The 15,986-nt window shown below is 50.7% G+C and overlaps 3 protein-coding genes across 3 annotated transcripts; 1 reads left to right on the top strand and 2 right to left on the bottom strand.

Annotated features, from left to right (window-relative positions):
• Positions 1-33: 33 nt before the first annotated feature.
• Elys (elys) lies at positions 34-7,638 on the bottom strand. The gene is made up of 6 exons (XM_064682699.1): positions 7,301-7,638; positions 5,939-7,234; positions 5,303-5,493; positions 4,413-5,240; positions 556-4,300; positions 34-500 (listed from the first exon to the last, which is right to left on the bottom strand). Exons 1-6 carry the CDS (start codon positions 7,413-7,415, stop codon positions 445-447), a joined length of 6,231 nt encoding a protein of 2,076 aa, XP_064538769.1. The 5' UTR covers positions 7,416-7,638; the 3' UTR covers positions 34-444.
• Positions 7,639-8,112: 474 nt separating this feature from the next.
• Positions 8,113-14,094, top strand: Ranbp21 (exportin-5-like protein Ranbp21). The gene is made up of 2 exons (XM_064682701.1): positions 8,113-8,496; positions 9,108-14,094. The coding sequence occupies exon 2, from the start codon at positions 9,166-9,168 to the stop codon at positions 12,880-12,882; it is 3,717 nt and encodes a 1,238-aa protein (XP_064538771.1). The 5' UTR covers positions 8,113-8,496; positions 9,108-9,165; the 3' UTR covers positions 12,883-14,094.
• Positions 14,081-15,915, bottom strand: Arp10 (Actin-related protein 10). Its single transcript, XM_064682703.1, has 3 exons — positions 15,750-15,915; positions 15,530-15,682; positions 14,081-15,458 (listed from the first exon to the last, which is right to left on the bottom strand). The coding sequence occupies exons 1-3, from the start codon at positions 15,818-15,820 to the stop codon at positions 14,549-14,551; spliced, it is 1,134 nt and encodes a 377-aa protein (XP_064538773.1). The 5' UTR covers positions 15,821-15,915; the 3' UTR covers positions 14,081-14,548.
• Between the last annotated feature and the right edge of the window lie 71 nt (positions 15,916-15,986).

The following is a 15,986-nucleotide window of genomic DNA, read 5'->3' as shown; positions in this document are numbered from 1 at the left end:
ATCTATAAGTTTGCCTGACCTCCAATGACAACGTTTATGTTTTCAACTGTTGTATATAATTGTATATAACTATAATGCTTTTTAATACATATTTAATAGATTTTTATTTTTGTCGTGTTTGATGTGTTCAATCGATTATTTCGCCAGAAATCGAACAACGAAATCCGCTGTTATCGATATATCGTGGCCGTGTAACAAATGAAGTTTAAAACTGCCAAACGATTGGGCAACATCAAACACAACAGTTATTCGCATTTAAAATGTTTGAAATTCCTCTTGCAGATGCTTCAAATATAACTTTGCCGCGTCTTGGCAATTTAAATCCGATTAACAACCAAAAAATAATAAAATAAAAATTCCAGGCAAATGTAAATTTTGCATCAACTTCGGCTAAATAAGTAAGTTTGTGTGTGTGTGTGTGTGTGCGTGTGTGTGAATGCAGCTCTACTTCTTGGCTCGCCCCCGTTTCTTGAGCGGCACAGAGGCGTCGCTAACTGCAACTATGTGAAATTGTGTTTAAGTTAAGGTTTATGCAAATGAAAGCTAAACACTTACCTTCGTGCACGTCTGTTGTTGATGGTGCAGGCGGCTGTTCAGCTGGCGGTACCTCCAAGGTGCTGCGTCGACTGCGCAGATTCCTGGGCTCGACTGGCGGCACCTCCTGTTTCTGCTCCTCACTGACGCTGGGCTTGCGTCCACGTCTGGCTTTGGCCGGCAGCATTGCTGCCAATAAAACAGGCGGCTCACTGCAGCTGCGAGGTTTACGTGTGGGCGTGCCGCTGTCTGATTCCTGTCCAGCGACGGCGACGGCTACGGAGCCCCAGCTGCCCACGGCCGGACTGCTGGCCAGCTGGCTCAGATGTGTGCGCGAACGTGTCCGCGGCAATGCAGGCGATTCGCCAGCCTCCTCAATTGCCTCCAAGGGCCGGGCCAACAGCTTTTGTCGCCGCTTGGGCGTGGAAACCGGCACCGTTGAGATGGGCGGCAAGGAACTGCCGCGCAAAACGCGACGCATGCTGCTCACTGAATCATTGCTTCGCAAACGCCTTTGCCTTTGCTGTGCCACCGGCGGCGTTGCGGATGCACCCGTGTCGGGCGTGAGCTGCTCCTCGCTGAGCGCGCTGCTGCTGCGGCGGCGCGAACGCAGCTGGCGTCCGGTTACTGGTGACGGTGTACTACGATTGGAGGATTCACTGCGACGCTGATCATCGCTGCGCAGCCGTATACTGCGCTCCGGCACCGGCGGTGTTCCGGTTAAACTTTGGCGTGTGCGTTTGATGCGCACCAACGGCTGCCTGGAAGTCTCTTCAATTGTGGGCAGGGATGTTGCCACAGAGACGCGCACCGGTTCCTCCCCCGCGACCTCCTCCGCCTGCTCAGAATCGGATAGGGTCAGGCAGGGATCGAATTCCACATCGGAATCAAGACTAATGGGCTGATCCACATCCATAACCAGATCGGCGTCGTGATCTGTCACCTTGACAGCGGGCACAACCATCTCCAGTTGATCTTTGTGTTCGCTGTAGGCGACCGTGGCCACCGACTGGTTGCTGGAGCCGGCATCCGATGGAGTAACTAACACAATTGTAGTTGGTGCAGTTGGCGGTGCTATCGACGGTTGCACCTCGGCGCTATCCAAGCTGTCCAAGTTGATGGTATACGAGTCGCTGTTGGCCGTCGCGCCCAACGAGGGGCATGGCACTTGGGTAGACGTCGGCACGGATTCGTCCTGCTGCTTGAAGGCGAACAGCTCGGCGCTGCTGCAGGCGGCCAGCGGCTCTGGACGCGCCACGTAGCCGCGCACCTCGGTGCCATCGAGCGCAATGACGCACTCGTCCTCCTCGTCCAAATCGTCGTCCTCCTCCAAGGAGCCCTTGGTGGTGTCCAGGTCATCCACCGTCTCCAGACTGTTGGCACGATAGAGCGAACGATTGGAACCACCCGCCGCCGCGCCGCCATGTGCCGCACGTGGCGGACTCGATGTCTGCGAGACGTTCGTATCGCTGGGCAGAAACGAGGTGGGCGTATGCGAGGTGGGTGACCGGGAGTTGCTGATCGAATTGGTGGACTCCACAACAATCGAATAGACCGGAGCATCCTGACGCGTTTGCCGTGTGCTGACCACACCCGACGAGGACATGTCCGATAGCTCGCTGCTGACACTGTAGCTGGGCGAGTCGCGATTGTAGTTGAGGGTGGCGGGCTCCTCGGTGCTGGAATGGGAGCTTTGCTCCTCTTCCTCCTCCTCCTCCTCCTCCTCTAGTTCCTCTTCTGGTTCTGGCTGTTGTTGTTGCACCGGCTCCTCCTCATCTTCCTCCTGCTCCTGGTCCTGGTCCTGCTCCTCTTCCTCCTCATCATCATCCAAGTCTATGTAGGTCGTAGCTGCTGTTGTTTTCGTTTGCTCTGCCAGCTGTGGCTCCTGTTCAGCCGCTTGCTCCAGCGCCAGCGTCATATCATAGCTGGACATGCCCAGTGTGGTGTCCAGCATGCGGAGCATTTGCGGCTGCGTCGCTGGCTGCAGCAATGTGGACGGCATGGACCATGCCGTAGGCGATGTGCCCACACTCGGCTCATCCATGTCCCCGCAAATCGTTGTGCGCTCCGAGATCTTGACTTGGCTGCTCGTGCTGGCCACCTCGCACATCTTCGAGGAGCAAACGGGCGGCACGAATTCATTGAGCTGCAGCGAACCCGTCGTACTGCCCATGTGGATCGTGGCGAAGCTGCCGAAGCCGCTGCTCTCCTGCTGGCTGCTGCGCGCCAGCAACAAGGAGCCGCGAGGCTGTGGACCAGTTGGCGGCGCCATCGATGCACGTTGCTCCTGGCTGGGATCAACAAAGGACACATTGGCCGAGGCCAACGGTGACAGATACTCGGAGTCCGTGTCGGAATTGGAGCCGGAGTCGTTGGGCTGCTGTTGCTGCTCCTCCTCGGGATTGGGATTAGGACTGGGACTGGGACTGGGACTGGCCGGCTGTTGATCAATTTCCACAAATATTTCATCAGTGCCCTCCTCCTCCTCTTCCATCTCCTCCGCCTCTTCCACCTCCTCCATCACCATCATCTCGACATCTTGGTCACTGCCCGCGCGCGCAAAATCATCCAGCGGGATGGGCGGCATAAAGCTGAAGCTCTGCCGCTCCGCCACCTGGGGCTGCGATGACTGGCACCTGGAGCGACGCCGCTTGAGTATGGTGGGACGCTGCTGCTCCTGGACAGCGACTGCTGCCGGCTGCTGTTGCGCTGACTTGGGCAACAAATAGGCCGGCGGCTCCAAGAGCGCAGCCAGCTCGCGTTCGTCGTGCAGCATTGGCGACGGCTGCTGCTCCAGCTCCGGCTCCAACTCCTGTTCGGCCAGTTCTAGTGAACGCTGGACAAAGGTTTCCATCGCATTTCCGAATTCGAGGCGCGGTCGCTTCGAGGGCTGGTGCACAACATCCCGGCTACAGGTAGCCAGATTCGGATTGAGCATACGCTTCTCCACATACTGAAATTGGGTGGGACGCACATGACGACGCAGCTGTGGCACATCCTTGACCGATTGGGCGGCATTACGCAGGAACGGCATGTTCCGGCTGTTCAGCGTCTGCGCCTGCTTTCCGTTGGCATAGCGTGTGGCCCAATGGGCGCTCAGTGCGGAGCTCTGAAAGATGTTGCCCAGCTGGCCGTTGGCGTTCTGTTTGGCCAGCTGGCAGCTGAACGGCTCCGGCGAGGGATTCCTCAGCTGATCCCCATTCAGTTTGTCGCGTATGCGAAAATATGTGCCAGCTATGGATTGGGTTACGGGCGCCATGGTCGTGCGATAGGCGGACAATATGCCGCTCGTCTCATCATTGGGTCCCTGCTCACGCTCGGCGGCCACCTCATCCATAAAGGACACGGCCTCAATGTACTTGCAGCGCTTGAGCAACAGTATCAGCTGCACACAGTCCGTGGCGCGTGTCTTGCACTGGCGCAGCTGGCGATAGACGAGCTGCTCCTCGTGCTCCCGCAGGCACAATGTCGCCAGCACCGTGAATTTGCCATTGAGAATGCAATGGCGGAAGAAACGCTCCAGCAGTGGTCGACCATCGTCGTCCATGTAGATGCGGGCATGATGAAATGCCTCCGGTATATTATTATTGGCCAGCAGCACCTGCAGCTTTAGCTCGGACGATATGAAGCCAGGCGGCATGTGCACCACCTGCATCGCCTCCTGGTTGGCCCTATGCGCGAGCAGTGTCTCAATCAGCTGCTTTGTCTGCCATTCCGTGTAGCTGCTGTGACCGAGGCGACCCCTGTACAGCACGTCGATCGTTTGCTGAGCGAGCGCGAGAGAAAGAGGGTGATTATGAGAGAGGCAAGACTTTGATTAGAGCGAGGCAGGTATATAAAAAGAACAGACGACTGATTGATTAATGATCAAGACTTACCTCGTAATCGCTCTTGTCCAGAAACCAGAAGGAACGCGCGCACTTCAGCAGCGGCTCGGCTATGCCGAAGGCCATGGCAAAGTCCTGATAGAGGGACCTTTTGCGCTTTGGCACGAGCAGCTCCTCCACATCGTGCATCACATACAACATTAGCTCGTGCTTGTGCTCCAGCTTGGCATCGGGCAGCAGCATAAGGCGCATCAACGATTGCAGCGTGCGCGGCGGATAAAGCCCATCCTGATCGCATTGGCGCTGCAGCGCGGCCTTAAAGCCGGAATGATGCAGCTGCTCGTCAATGTACAGCTTGATGTGATTCTGTCGCTGTCTGGCACGACGTTCGGCATACTCACGCCGTATGAGCTGCAAGGGCTGCTGCTGCTGTTCGCTGCTCTCCGGCAAAATGGCCCGATCGATGAGCCAGTAGAGTATGCGCTGGTATTCATAGAGCACGGTTAGCGCTCGCTCTGTGGCAGTCAGATCCTCGACCATCTCGTGGCCGAGTCGTGCTTTGCCCAGTCGGACTAGGAAGGCTTGCAGATTTTGCAGCTTGAAGAGCTGGCCGTTTAGCTCGTGGTACTCTTTGCGCTCGCGCTCGTCCAGCGCATAGCCGCCGTAGTCAAAGATGCCCTGGCAGAGCTCCGAGCAGCGTGTCTTGATCTGGCCGGCACGCTTCACAATCCAGTTGGTCAGGATGGACAGGGTTAGCTTGGTGGGACTCATCATGTTGCACAGATAGCTGCCGTCCATGCAGTTCCTGGCGCAGCTGTTCAGCAGCCAGAGTCTATCCTGTTCCAGTCCCATCGACAGCAGCAGCTCGTACATTTCGCGCTGCACAAGGAACGGAGCAGGGGTTAAGTGAATGCAGCGCAAAATGAATCTTTTGCACTTACCCGGGAGAACGATACATTTGGATCGTATTCATGGAACTGCGGCAACAAGCGCAGCTCTATGATCTCCTCCAAATAATATTCCGGATTAAGGAACACATTGCCCTTGTTGTAGTACAGCGAATTCAAGAATCGACGCTGGACACCCATATACTCAAAGTGGCGACAGCCCGTAATTGTCATCAGGAAGCAATCTGAGAGTGAGCGAAGAATTGCAGCGGTTAGTCAAGATTTTCTATTAATTAATCAATCTACTCAATTAATGCGCTTGCAAAGCTTTAAAGCTTAAGAGTCAAATCTTCAAGCGGCTTTTAATGTGTTTTAATGTGCTTTTAAGCTGCAGCAAGTTGAGCTTTAGACTTTAGGAAGCTTTCAGCTCTTACTGAAAATATGATTTGAAAGTTATTTTAAAACAATAAAACTAAATCAAATGCTTTTTAGGCTGTCGAAAGCTCTTCAAAGCTGCTGAATCAAATCAACATAAGGGCAAGTTAGTCGTGCTGAGGGCTTTAGATACACGAGCTCTTTATAGATAAGCTTTAAGTAAGCCTTATTATGAAGTAAATGAAATTAAGATAGCTTTTAAGATAGCTTTTAAGCTGTTTAACGTGCTTTCAATGCTTTTCAAGGACAACTCACCGAACGACAGTGCCTTGGGATAGTAATAGTCATCATGACGTTGCATGGAGATAAAGGGAATAATGGAGCGCGAGTCCAGCTGCATGCTGAGGGCAGCGTACTGGCCGCTGAACACAAAGCCGCATAGGTAGTCGAGCTTCTCGTCCGGTCGCGGCGAGCTTGGCATTTCATCCTTGTACCATTGATTGATGTCGAACAATATGAGCTTGTTTCTATTATCCGTGTGCGAGTGCCAGCTGATGGCGGTCAATATGGTGCCATAGTCGCCGGAGAGCGCAAATGTGGAGGCTGTGCCGCAGCTCATCAGCGAGCAGTTGCCATTGTCCAGCGCGAGGCGGATGCGCGTGGTGGCGCTCTGAAAGTCGCGCAAATCAAAATCACAATTCTCAACTGACAGTGCGGAGCGCCTGTAGTTGAGGGAGTGCAGCGAGGCCATCAGATGATCGCCCGGATTGTAAACGGAGCATATGTAAAAGCACGGTTGCGGATCATCCGGCGGCTCAATACAGCAGAGACCAACAACGGGCGCCGCCTGCTGATCGGCTGGCATACGCAGCTGTGCCACCAGCTGCAAGCGTCTCAGGTCATAGGCACAGATGCGTCCATCCTGCATGCCGGCGGCAAAGCCCGATATCAACGGCAGCGGTATCATGCTGGTAATGGCAGGCCGTGCCGCAACAGGCATATCAAACTCGAGCGCCACATGGATTTCTTGTTGTCGGCAACGTCGCATCTTCGCGTCCAAGCGCTCCAGTGCGGCCGCATCGCGCACGGACACGCACCTAAGATCGCAGCGCTGAACCTCGCTATCCGGGAGCACAACGTTTGTGGAGCGATTGGCAATCGCTTGGTTGGCGTTGACATCCATTAGCAACACGGTGCCGGCATCTGTGCCCAGCGCCAGGCAGCCATCGAATTGACTCAAAATTGTGCTCGCGCACAGGCGCTCGTTTAGGAAGGTCATCGAGCGGGCACTAATGCCGGCCGCATTGAGGTCAATATAGCGCAGCACCTGACTATTTGTGGGCGTATAGATGGCCAGCTGTGTCTTGCCCGGCAGTATCTCAATGCAGACGGCCAACAGTATGCGGCGGCCAATGCCAGTCGGAAACAGCTCCTGTACGCAGCGTATGCTGCTGCGCTGTCTTATCTTGCGCTCATTCTCGCGCAGAAATGTGTAGCTCGCCACGCGGTAGCCATTGCTCAGCTGACATATTAAAATAGTGGCCGCATCCGCATGCTGGCGCGTCAGCCAGCCCCAGCTACCGTCATTTATGATGCCGCCAATATAATCGGCTGCAAATGCCAAGAAAATATATATGTACATATATATACATACATGCATTTAAGCAAACAACTTACCTGCGATGCTCCGCTCTTCGATCTGCTTGCAAAACACCTCCTCATATCCTGGTATGGAGCGCTCCGGGAACTTGGATGCTCGGTTATCAATCAAGCCAATTTCGTGCCACTCCATTGCTAATTATGGTGATATTTGCATCGAATATTAATGAAAATTGATGGTACTTTTATGGGTGTAATTCACTTGGCAGCTAAGTTTGATGTGATTTCTGTGCACTCTATTTAAGATAAAACTCTGAATTGATTTTGTTTTTCTAGCTAGCTAGATTTTAATATTTCGGCAATGCGCTTCGCTTTGACATTTTTGCACACATGCCGGCCGTTGTTGTTGTTGTTGTTGTTTTGTTTGGCTCCAGACGCTGGCAGTAAACAGTGTTGGGAAACGATCAGATGGTTATATCGCCGGTTATGCACAGGCATTTTTGCGATATGTAAACTACCGACGAGGCGCGATTGTTAAAAATTAATATTAATATATTATTATAAATAAGAATAAGCGCTTTAAGCAGTTCAAAAATTCTTTTTGTAAAAATTGAAAAAAACTCATACACAATTTAGCACTTAATAAGCAAAAGTTAAATTATCGATATAGGCCTTAATGTGATTAATTGTCATATAAGCTCGCTGACAGCAATATCTGTTCATATTGCATTAAAAAGCTTGAGGTGCGTTGATTTATACATTTGAAACGCCCACCAAATCCATTTCAATAATTTTTCGCAACATTGCGAATATCATGGAGCAACACTGTGTACACTCAACAAGCCTATCGATTCATCGTGTATCGCACTAAACTTGCAATCGACTCAGCATGCTGCGTTCCTTGCAGACAAAAACGTAGCCCCCCGGAAAAAGACATATTTTTAATAGCTCAAATAATTTCAAATGTGAAACACATTATATTTTAAATGTGGCTTCTGGTTTGCGATACGTGTGAATGCGACTTAAATACCAACTTGTAAGCCATATAAATTACAAAGAGCGAAACCGACACGACAGTACGGCAGCTAAGCAGCTAATCGCAATCGCATACGTCTGGGGGCCCTAACCGCATTGGCGAAAAAATTCCGCACAACATCAGCAGCAGCAACACAAAAATCGAAAGTACATACGCGCGCGCAACAGAGGCGGCGGCCAAGCCAACAAGAAGCAGAAGTATTGAGCATTAACTCTTAGATCGAATACCGGCAAACCGGGTAAGACAATAAACAGTGTGCATAAACAGTGTAAACATTCGAGCAAATGGCAAGGATGGCAGCATTTCCGTTACTTTAGACAAACACGCATGCACATACACGCATACGGACACTATTCAAAGCTTAGCGTGAAGGAGAAACAGCTTTGCAGCTAAATGTGCGCCAATACAAGTGCAACCATTTACCAACACTCGTAAAAATTGAGAGATAATTATAAAAAAAACAAGGTAGAACAGTTAGCTGCGTATTGCCGAAGTTTGAATACCCTTGCAAATATGTAACATATGCGTTTTGTTAAAAAAAAAAAAAAATCAAAACATCCCAATCGTCTGATTGTGCCCTTGTAAATAGAAATTGAAGCATGTTTTCGCAGATTTTGTTCAGGATATCCCGGAAAATACTGAAAATTCAAATAGTTAATTTGATTTTAATTTAAAGAAGACACATTCGTTTCCAAATTGCCGATCAGCTATGCCGTTGAAGTTGCCAGCTTGAATGTGTAACACATTTCGTGACCAAATGCAATTGCCCTTTGGATAGGGTATACACCGCAAAAGAATTGCATTTTTAATTGAATTGATTGCAACATTAATTTGTAATATTTTTTGTAGGTGAACCGACCGCGAACATCGAACGATATATATTAAATAATACATATATACACAGAGGATGGCCCAGCATGGCGTTACGGAGGCGCTAGCCGCAGAACTAGCCAAGGCTGTGGATTTGATAATGCACCCATTGACCGTGCAGCAGGCACGCCTCGAGGCATACACGGCCTGTGAGCGCTTCAAGGAGGAGTCGCCGCTGTGCGCCCAGGTGGGCCTTTATTTGGCCAGCTCAGTCCAGTTCAATCAGCAGGTGCGTCACTTTGGGCTGCAGCTAATCGAGTACACAATCAAATTTAAATGGAATTGCATAACGCACGAGGAGAAGGTCTACATTAAGGATAATGCCATCAAGATGCTAAACTTGGGCGTTGGCCCCGCCGAGGATCGCAGCCTCCTGCATTTAAAAGACGCCCTTTCGCGCATCATTGTCGAGATGATCAAACGCGAATGGCCGCAACAATGGTCCGATTTGTTGCCCGAACTGTCTCAGGCCTGCAACAATGGCGAGGCACAAACGGAACTCGTTCTTCTGGTATTCCTGCGCCTTGTCGAGGACGTGGCACTGTTGCAGACAATCGAATCGAACCAGCGACGCAAGGACATGTACCAGGCGCTAAATAACAATATGAACGACATATTCGAGTTCTTCCTGCGCCTCGTCGAACAGCATGTGAACGCGTTCCGTGAGACGACGCGCCTGGGCAACTATCACAAGGCGAACGCGCATAGCCGGGTCGTCGAGATGGTGCTGTTGACATTGAGCGGCTTCGTGGAGTGGGTCAGCATCAATCACATCATGTCCAGCAATGGCAAACTGATGCATTTTCTATGCATTCTGCTTAACGACAAAGCATTCCAGTGCAATGCCGCCGAGTGCCTCGCACAGATCACAAATCGCAAGGGTCAGACCAAGGAGCGCAAGCCCCTGCTCCAGCTCTATGGCGAGGAGCCGTTGCGCTACATATACACGGCCAGCCAAATGCCGGCGGACAGCGGCAGCGCCCAGGCCATTGAGCAGCAGCACAACTTCCTAAAGAAACTGATCCAGGTGCTTAATGGCATGGTGCAGCAATTGGTGGCGCTATGGGGCAAGGATGAGGGCACACAACGACCGGCGCATTTGGACATTATGTTTGAAATCCTGCTGTTGCTCGTACAGCATCCATCGCTGACGATTGCCCATGGCGCTGCGCTAATTTGGCAGCTGCTGCTCAAGCATGAGGGCTGCTCCAAGGACTTTCTGATGGTCAACAACATTCCCAAGCTCATACACACCATAGCGCCGCGCATTGTCAAAATACCCTATCCGTGCAGTGTGCCGGGCCAGCCGGATGCAGCGCCCCACAGCACCGAGGCCTACATACGCCTGGAGTACGACAGCGAGGAGGAGTTTGCGGTTTATTTCTTTCGCTGTCGCACCGACTTCCTGGAGATATTCCGCCTGGCCACGCTCGTGCTGCCGCTCATCACCTACGGCTACTGCGAGCAGTGGCTGCAATTGCGTCTGCGTCATGCCCAAAGCGAACGGGAAATCGCCAACATGAGCTGCAGCGTGCTGGACCCCATCTACCTGGAATGGGATGCGCTTGTCTGTGTGCTCGACGGTGTCCTCAGTCGCATATTGCTTGTAGCCGAGCGGCCAGCTGTAGCCGGCGGCCTACGGCTGCTGGAGGAGTGCGTCAAGCTGGAGACCAGCAATCCGCTCATCTATTCCATATTACTCTCATGCATATCAGCGCTGTTTGTGTTCCTCAGCATGTCCTCGTGCCAGCTGACCCCCAACAATTGTGTCGCGATGAGCGGCGTGGCGCTGTTGCCGCGCGTTCTCGACAAAATCTTTCGTGCTTTGGTCCTGAAGCCGCCCAACGAGCTGGAAAAGGTGCAACAGAAGTCGGCCAAGAATCTGCGTCGTCATGCCGCCTCGCTGCTGGTCAAGCTGGCGCATAAATATCCTCTGCTGTTGCTGCCCGTGTTCGATCAGATCAACAATCATGTCGAGTGTCTCCTGAAGGAGCCATCGTCGCCTTACCTCTGCCGTATGATGCGCACCACACTGCAGGAGGCGCTCATCCTTATCTCGAATCATTTCTGCGATTTTGAGCGACAGACCCTGTTCATCGAGCACATTATCCAGCAGAAGCGCACCGAATGGCTGAGCTTTGGCGAGGCCTTTAAATCGCCGCTGGAATTCATGCGTTTTGTCGGCCTGGATAAGCCGCCCGTCTATGATTTCGACAGCGATCCATCGATTGTGCATCGTTCACGCATTTTGGACGCCTTGCATGTGGTCCTGGGCGTGGTCAAGCGATGCACCTGGCCCGATGATCCGGATCGTGCACAGCGCGGCGGCTTTGTCATCGGCTGCACCGATCTGGGCAATCCGATATGCCGCAATCCGGCCACCAAGCACGTGGTGCCGCTGCTCTCGCATGTGCTCAGCCTGATGCGTGTGCTGAACGAGCTGTTCCGGCCGGAAGCGCTGGCCGGCCTCTCCGAGGGCTATCGCAATATACACGGCTTGCTGGAGCACGAGAAGAAGCTGCTGATGGGCATATGCGCCATACCGGCCGATCCGCTGGATACGACCATTAAAAAGGAACCGACTGCCTTTGAGAAAATGCAGACATTCATGACCCTGGTCATCGAGGGCTGCTACCATCTGATGGGCTCGGCTGGCCCCTCGCTGGGCCGTGATCTCTACCAGCTGCTGGGCCTGTCCGATGCCATCATTAGCAATGTGTTCAGCTGCATGGACATCATACCCGACTATCGCATGCGCCCCATCATACGTGTCTTCTTCAAGCCCTTCGTCTACTCGTGCCCGCCCACCTTTTACGAGCCGGTGCTGGTGCCGCTATTTGCCCATTTGACGCCGCTGATGTGCGAGCGCTTGACCCGTCGCTGGATCTACATATCATCGCTGTACGAGTCCGGCCAGCTAAACGGTGAGGTCAACGATACCCAGGAGGTGCTCGAGGATCAGCTAAATCGCACGCTCACACGCGAATATCTGGATGTGCTGAAGATCGCGCTAGTTGGCGGACAAATCGGTGCGGATCATGTGAACGCCGTCGGCGGTGCCAATGTGGTGGCCATGGAGAACGAAGAGCATTCCATGGACAGTGCACCGCAATCCCGTGCCGCACAATCCGCCCTGCTTTCGGATATAATCAGCGATCTGGGTGGCAAGCTGCTGCGCAACGGCCTTATTGGCAACTACATCCTGATGACGCTGCTGAAGGCGATTGCCTGGAACGATGGCATGTGCAACATGAAGGCTGTGAATATAGCGGCGCCCGTTATGCGCTTCCTGGCCGCCGAGCAGCTAATGGACGAGAATATGGCTGTGAGCGCATTTACAGCTGTGCTCCAGGGCATGCAGGTGCATGGCCAGCACGAGGCCAATCAATCCGGTCTAATTACACTCGGCGTCCAGTTCTATGAGCTGTTGCGGCCCAAATTTCCCGTGCTGAGCGATGTACTGCAGCATATACCCAGCGTTAATGCGGCGGATGTGCAAAAGTTCGATGAGAAAATCTCTGTGGCGCCCGTCAAGGGCAACAAGGTGGATCGGGCCAAAAAGGATATATTCAAGAAGCTAACCGCCCAGCTGGTCGGGCGCAGCGTCAATCAGCTGTTCCGGCACGAGGTGCAAATCGCCAACTTGCCACCGATGCAGCCAGTTAGCCAAAAGAATGCCAGCACCAATACCGGCGACATCATGGACAGCAATCAGAACGCCAATCTGAGCAAGCTCTTCCGCACAGAGAAGTGACAGGAGGCGGCGGAGGAGCCGTCCCGATGCCGTGCCGCCGCGGCGACGACTGAACATAAATTAATTGTAAACTAGTTAAGCAGCAGCAGCTGCTGCAGCCGGACTCGGAGCCGGACCCGGAGCCGAAACCGGAGCCTGGGGCGGCAGCAGGTAGCGTCTGCCCCCCCCAAATAACTGCAGCCACGATTTCTGGCGGTGCTCTCAAGGCTTGCCGCAGACAAGTCTTGCAACACACACACACACACAAACACACACCTTTTTTTTATATATATATATATATATACATATATTAACTTTTTGCTATTATTTATTGTGTAACATCTAACGTTTAAGTTCCTTCAGGCGCACTGTGCGTAAGCTGTACCCCACACATATCCCCCCTCCCCCCTCACACACACACACACCCCCCTCTCACACCCCCCTCTCACACCTTCAGCTGCTTTTTATTACTTCCATTTTCGCCCCTCTGGGCATGCAGTTTTTCACTTGTTAGGCGCCACAGCAGCTTTGTTATTTATTGTTCCAAAATTTGTTAATTTTTTTTTTTTTGCACAAAACACGAAAACGAAAGGAAAAAAAAACCAAAATTAAGAATAGTTAAGAACGTCAACAACAATAACAACAATAACAATAACAAACACCAAGTAATGCTCGAAAAGCAATAAGATCGTCTCGTTTCTGCGAGGGCGTCGCAGCATAGTTCAGCCCGATTTTTTATACCATGTAGCCAACAAAATATTCAAATTTGTATATTCGAAAAAAACAAAAACAAAAACAAAAAAAAAAACGAAAAGCGAAAAAAACGAAGAATGCCCTTTAACAAATATTGTATACATATTGTATTTATATATATATTTAAATATTACTATGAATATATATATATATATATATAGATATTTTCAAGTAATATTGAAATTACGCTTAGGGTTTAGTTAATAAGACAGGAGTTATTATTATATAATATGCATCTTGTATATGGACACACACACACACACACACACACACACACATACATCGGGATTCACAGAATACAATGCGAGTATATTTTACAATATTCAAACTGAAATTATATTTTTAAAGCGAATAAAACGAGAGAAAAACAAAAACACGAGAATAAACTGAAATAAAAAACACAACAACAAAACCGATACAAACCATACAAAAATAGTAAAAAAAAAAAAAAATAAAAGACACAAAGTGCCGTAAAGTACAGACATTTATTCGAGGATCCCATATTTAGGGATCTCTAAAAAAAACGGGTTAAAATAAATAATTAGCAGCTGCTTAAAACGTGTTTAAATATAGTATATTATAAAAAGCAATTGTTTAAAAAACGCATTTCCTAATCAACACGATTCAAACGAGCCTTTTGCATAATTTGCCAGTTATTCCAAACAGACGATATACATATATATTGATATATACATATACATGGAGTTTCTCGATGCACAATAATCTCATAAGAAATTTGTAGCTTTAAGCGCAATATGAAACATTTTTTATACTCGTATGCAATTTTTTCCTACTCGAAGTTCACTTTTAGCCTATGACAATTTAATAGTATATAAAGAGTATATATAATACATGAATGCAATTTTGAAATAAAATATGCGTGTGTGTATATATTGTATATATATAGATAGATAGATAGATGTGTGCCATTCAATTAGCCGCCATGCCTATTATCGCACAGATTACTCCAGTCGGGCACATGCTCATTCCGCAGATACGACTCCTTGGACAGCGAACGCGTCTGTATCAGATCCGTGGCGCCGCACAGGGCGCCGCCCAGCCAGGCTGTAAAGTTTTGCTTGCCAATTGAATTGTAGAACTTGAACTGCAGCTCGCCGTGGAAACGCTCTGTGTAGTAGCTGTCGTTGGCCAGCAGCTGTTGCAGCTCCTGCTTGAGGCGTGGCAGGAGGCCCATCACCATGGCACCGCCGCCAATCACAAATATGCTCTCCACCAGCGCACGCCGCACATCCATGCTGCAGTCGAGTATGGCGCGCAGTATCAGATGCGGCAGGCTATCACGTTCATTGTTCTGCTCGAACATCAGCTCGTAAACCGATTCCCGAACGGTGCCGGGTATGCTAATTGCCGCATCGCCATCACAGATCGCATAGTCTACGCTGGGCGGCGGCGGGGGCTGCGTCTGATCGTTACTGGCACGCGCCTGGGCACGCTCATAGCTGTTGACAAAGCAGGTGCGTATCTTGATATCCTCCAGCACGCTGGGCGTTAGCAGCGGCTCCTTGACGCCCGTCGCCACCAATTGACGTCTGATCTCATCATGCACAGCGTTGCTGCCGTAGCTGTGATCCTTGAATGCGGACAGTATCTGCACGCCACTGAACACTGGCATTATGGTTGTCTCACTGTACCCAATGTCCACAACAAGGCCCGTGGGCACCGCCAGCGTGGAGAGCGCTATCAGATGGGAGGGCACAAACAGCACCGAGGAGACATCAAAGTGAATGAAGAGCGCACGCGCCAGCGTCTCCCGTATAATCGTCTGCCCAAATATGTTCTCCACAATCACAAATTTGCGCTCCTTGGGACTGACCAGCAGATGCCTGTTAATAATCAAAAATTAATTACATTTCCCACGAAACAACGGAAAACAACTTGTTGATGATGGATTTACTTGAAGAATATGGTTTGCAGAAAGTCCACAATTTGATCGTACAGCTGCTCGGTGCCCACATAGTCAAAGAGTCGCTTCGTCACGCCCGTTGTGGTCAGCACCACCGTCGTGGGTATAATCTTACGTGGATAGGCCTCCGCTGCAAAGCCTAGCCTGTAAGGGTGTGCGATGATATCATCAGACGAAAAGTAGATTCGTGTTTGAATTGTTCGTTACTCACTTGGTATAGGCAGTGCCAATGTCCAGGACAATTGGTGGTTTTTCTTGCATTACGCTCTCATACAGTGGCATAATTTATTCGCTTAAAGTCAGCTCGCCAGCCGGAAAAATTAACTTAAGCTGAGCTACAAAAATTGGTAACAGCTGCGTTTGCAAATAGCGATTTCGATAACGACAAAAAACTGCTACATACGATTACGAGCAGATACGATATTGAACATATCGATACTTTTGGGCG

This window comes from Drosophila montana, unplaced genomic scaffold (genome assembly GCF_035044405.1).
Source record: "Drosophila montana isolate Dmon_TW-CO22-7 unplaced genomic scaffold, ASM3504440v1 contig_2482_1, whole genome shotgun sequence".
Taxonomy (NCBI): Eukaryota; Metazoa; Arthropoda; class Insecta; order Diptera; family Drosophilidae; genus Drosophila; species Drosophila montana.
This window is presented reverse-complemented; position numbering and strand designations above follow the sequence as displayed.

Excerpts from the sequence above, each read along its gene's own strand:
- Arp10 (XM_064682703.1), bottom strand. The coding sequence starts at position 15,820 with ATGCCACTGTATGAGAGCGTAATGCAAGAAAAACCACCAATTGTCCTG. Across the intron at positions 15,683-15,749 it reads ATTGGCACTGCCTATACCAA|GCTAGGCTTTGCAGCGGAGG; the intron begins GTGAGTAACGAA and ends ACACCCTTACAG. Across the intron at positions 15,459-15,529 it reads CTGCAAACCATATTCTTCAA|GCATCTGCTGGTCAGTCCCA; the intron begins GTAAATCCATCA and ends GATTATTAACAG.
- Ranbp21 (XM_064682701.1), top strand. The coding sequence starts at position 9,166 with ATGGCCCAGCATGGCGTTACGGAGGCGCTAGCCGCAGAACTAGCCAAG.
- Elys (XM_064682699.1), bottom strand. The coding sequence starts at position 7,415 with ATGGAGTGGCACGAAATTGGCTTGATTGATAACCGAGCATCCAAGTTC. Across the intron at positions 7,235-7,300 it reads CGAAGAGCGGAGCATCGCAG|CCGATTATATTGGCGGCATC; the intron begins GTAAGTTGTTTG and ends TGGCATTTGCAG. Across the intron at positions 5,241-5,302 it reads CAAATGTATCGTTCTCCCGG|CGCGAAATGTACGAGCTGCT; the intron begins GTAAGTGCAAAA and ends TTCCTTGTGCAG.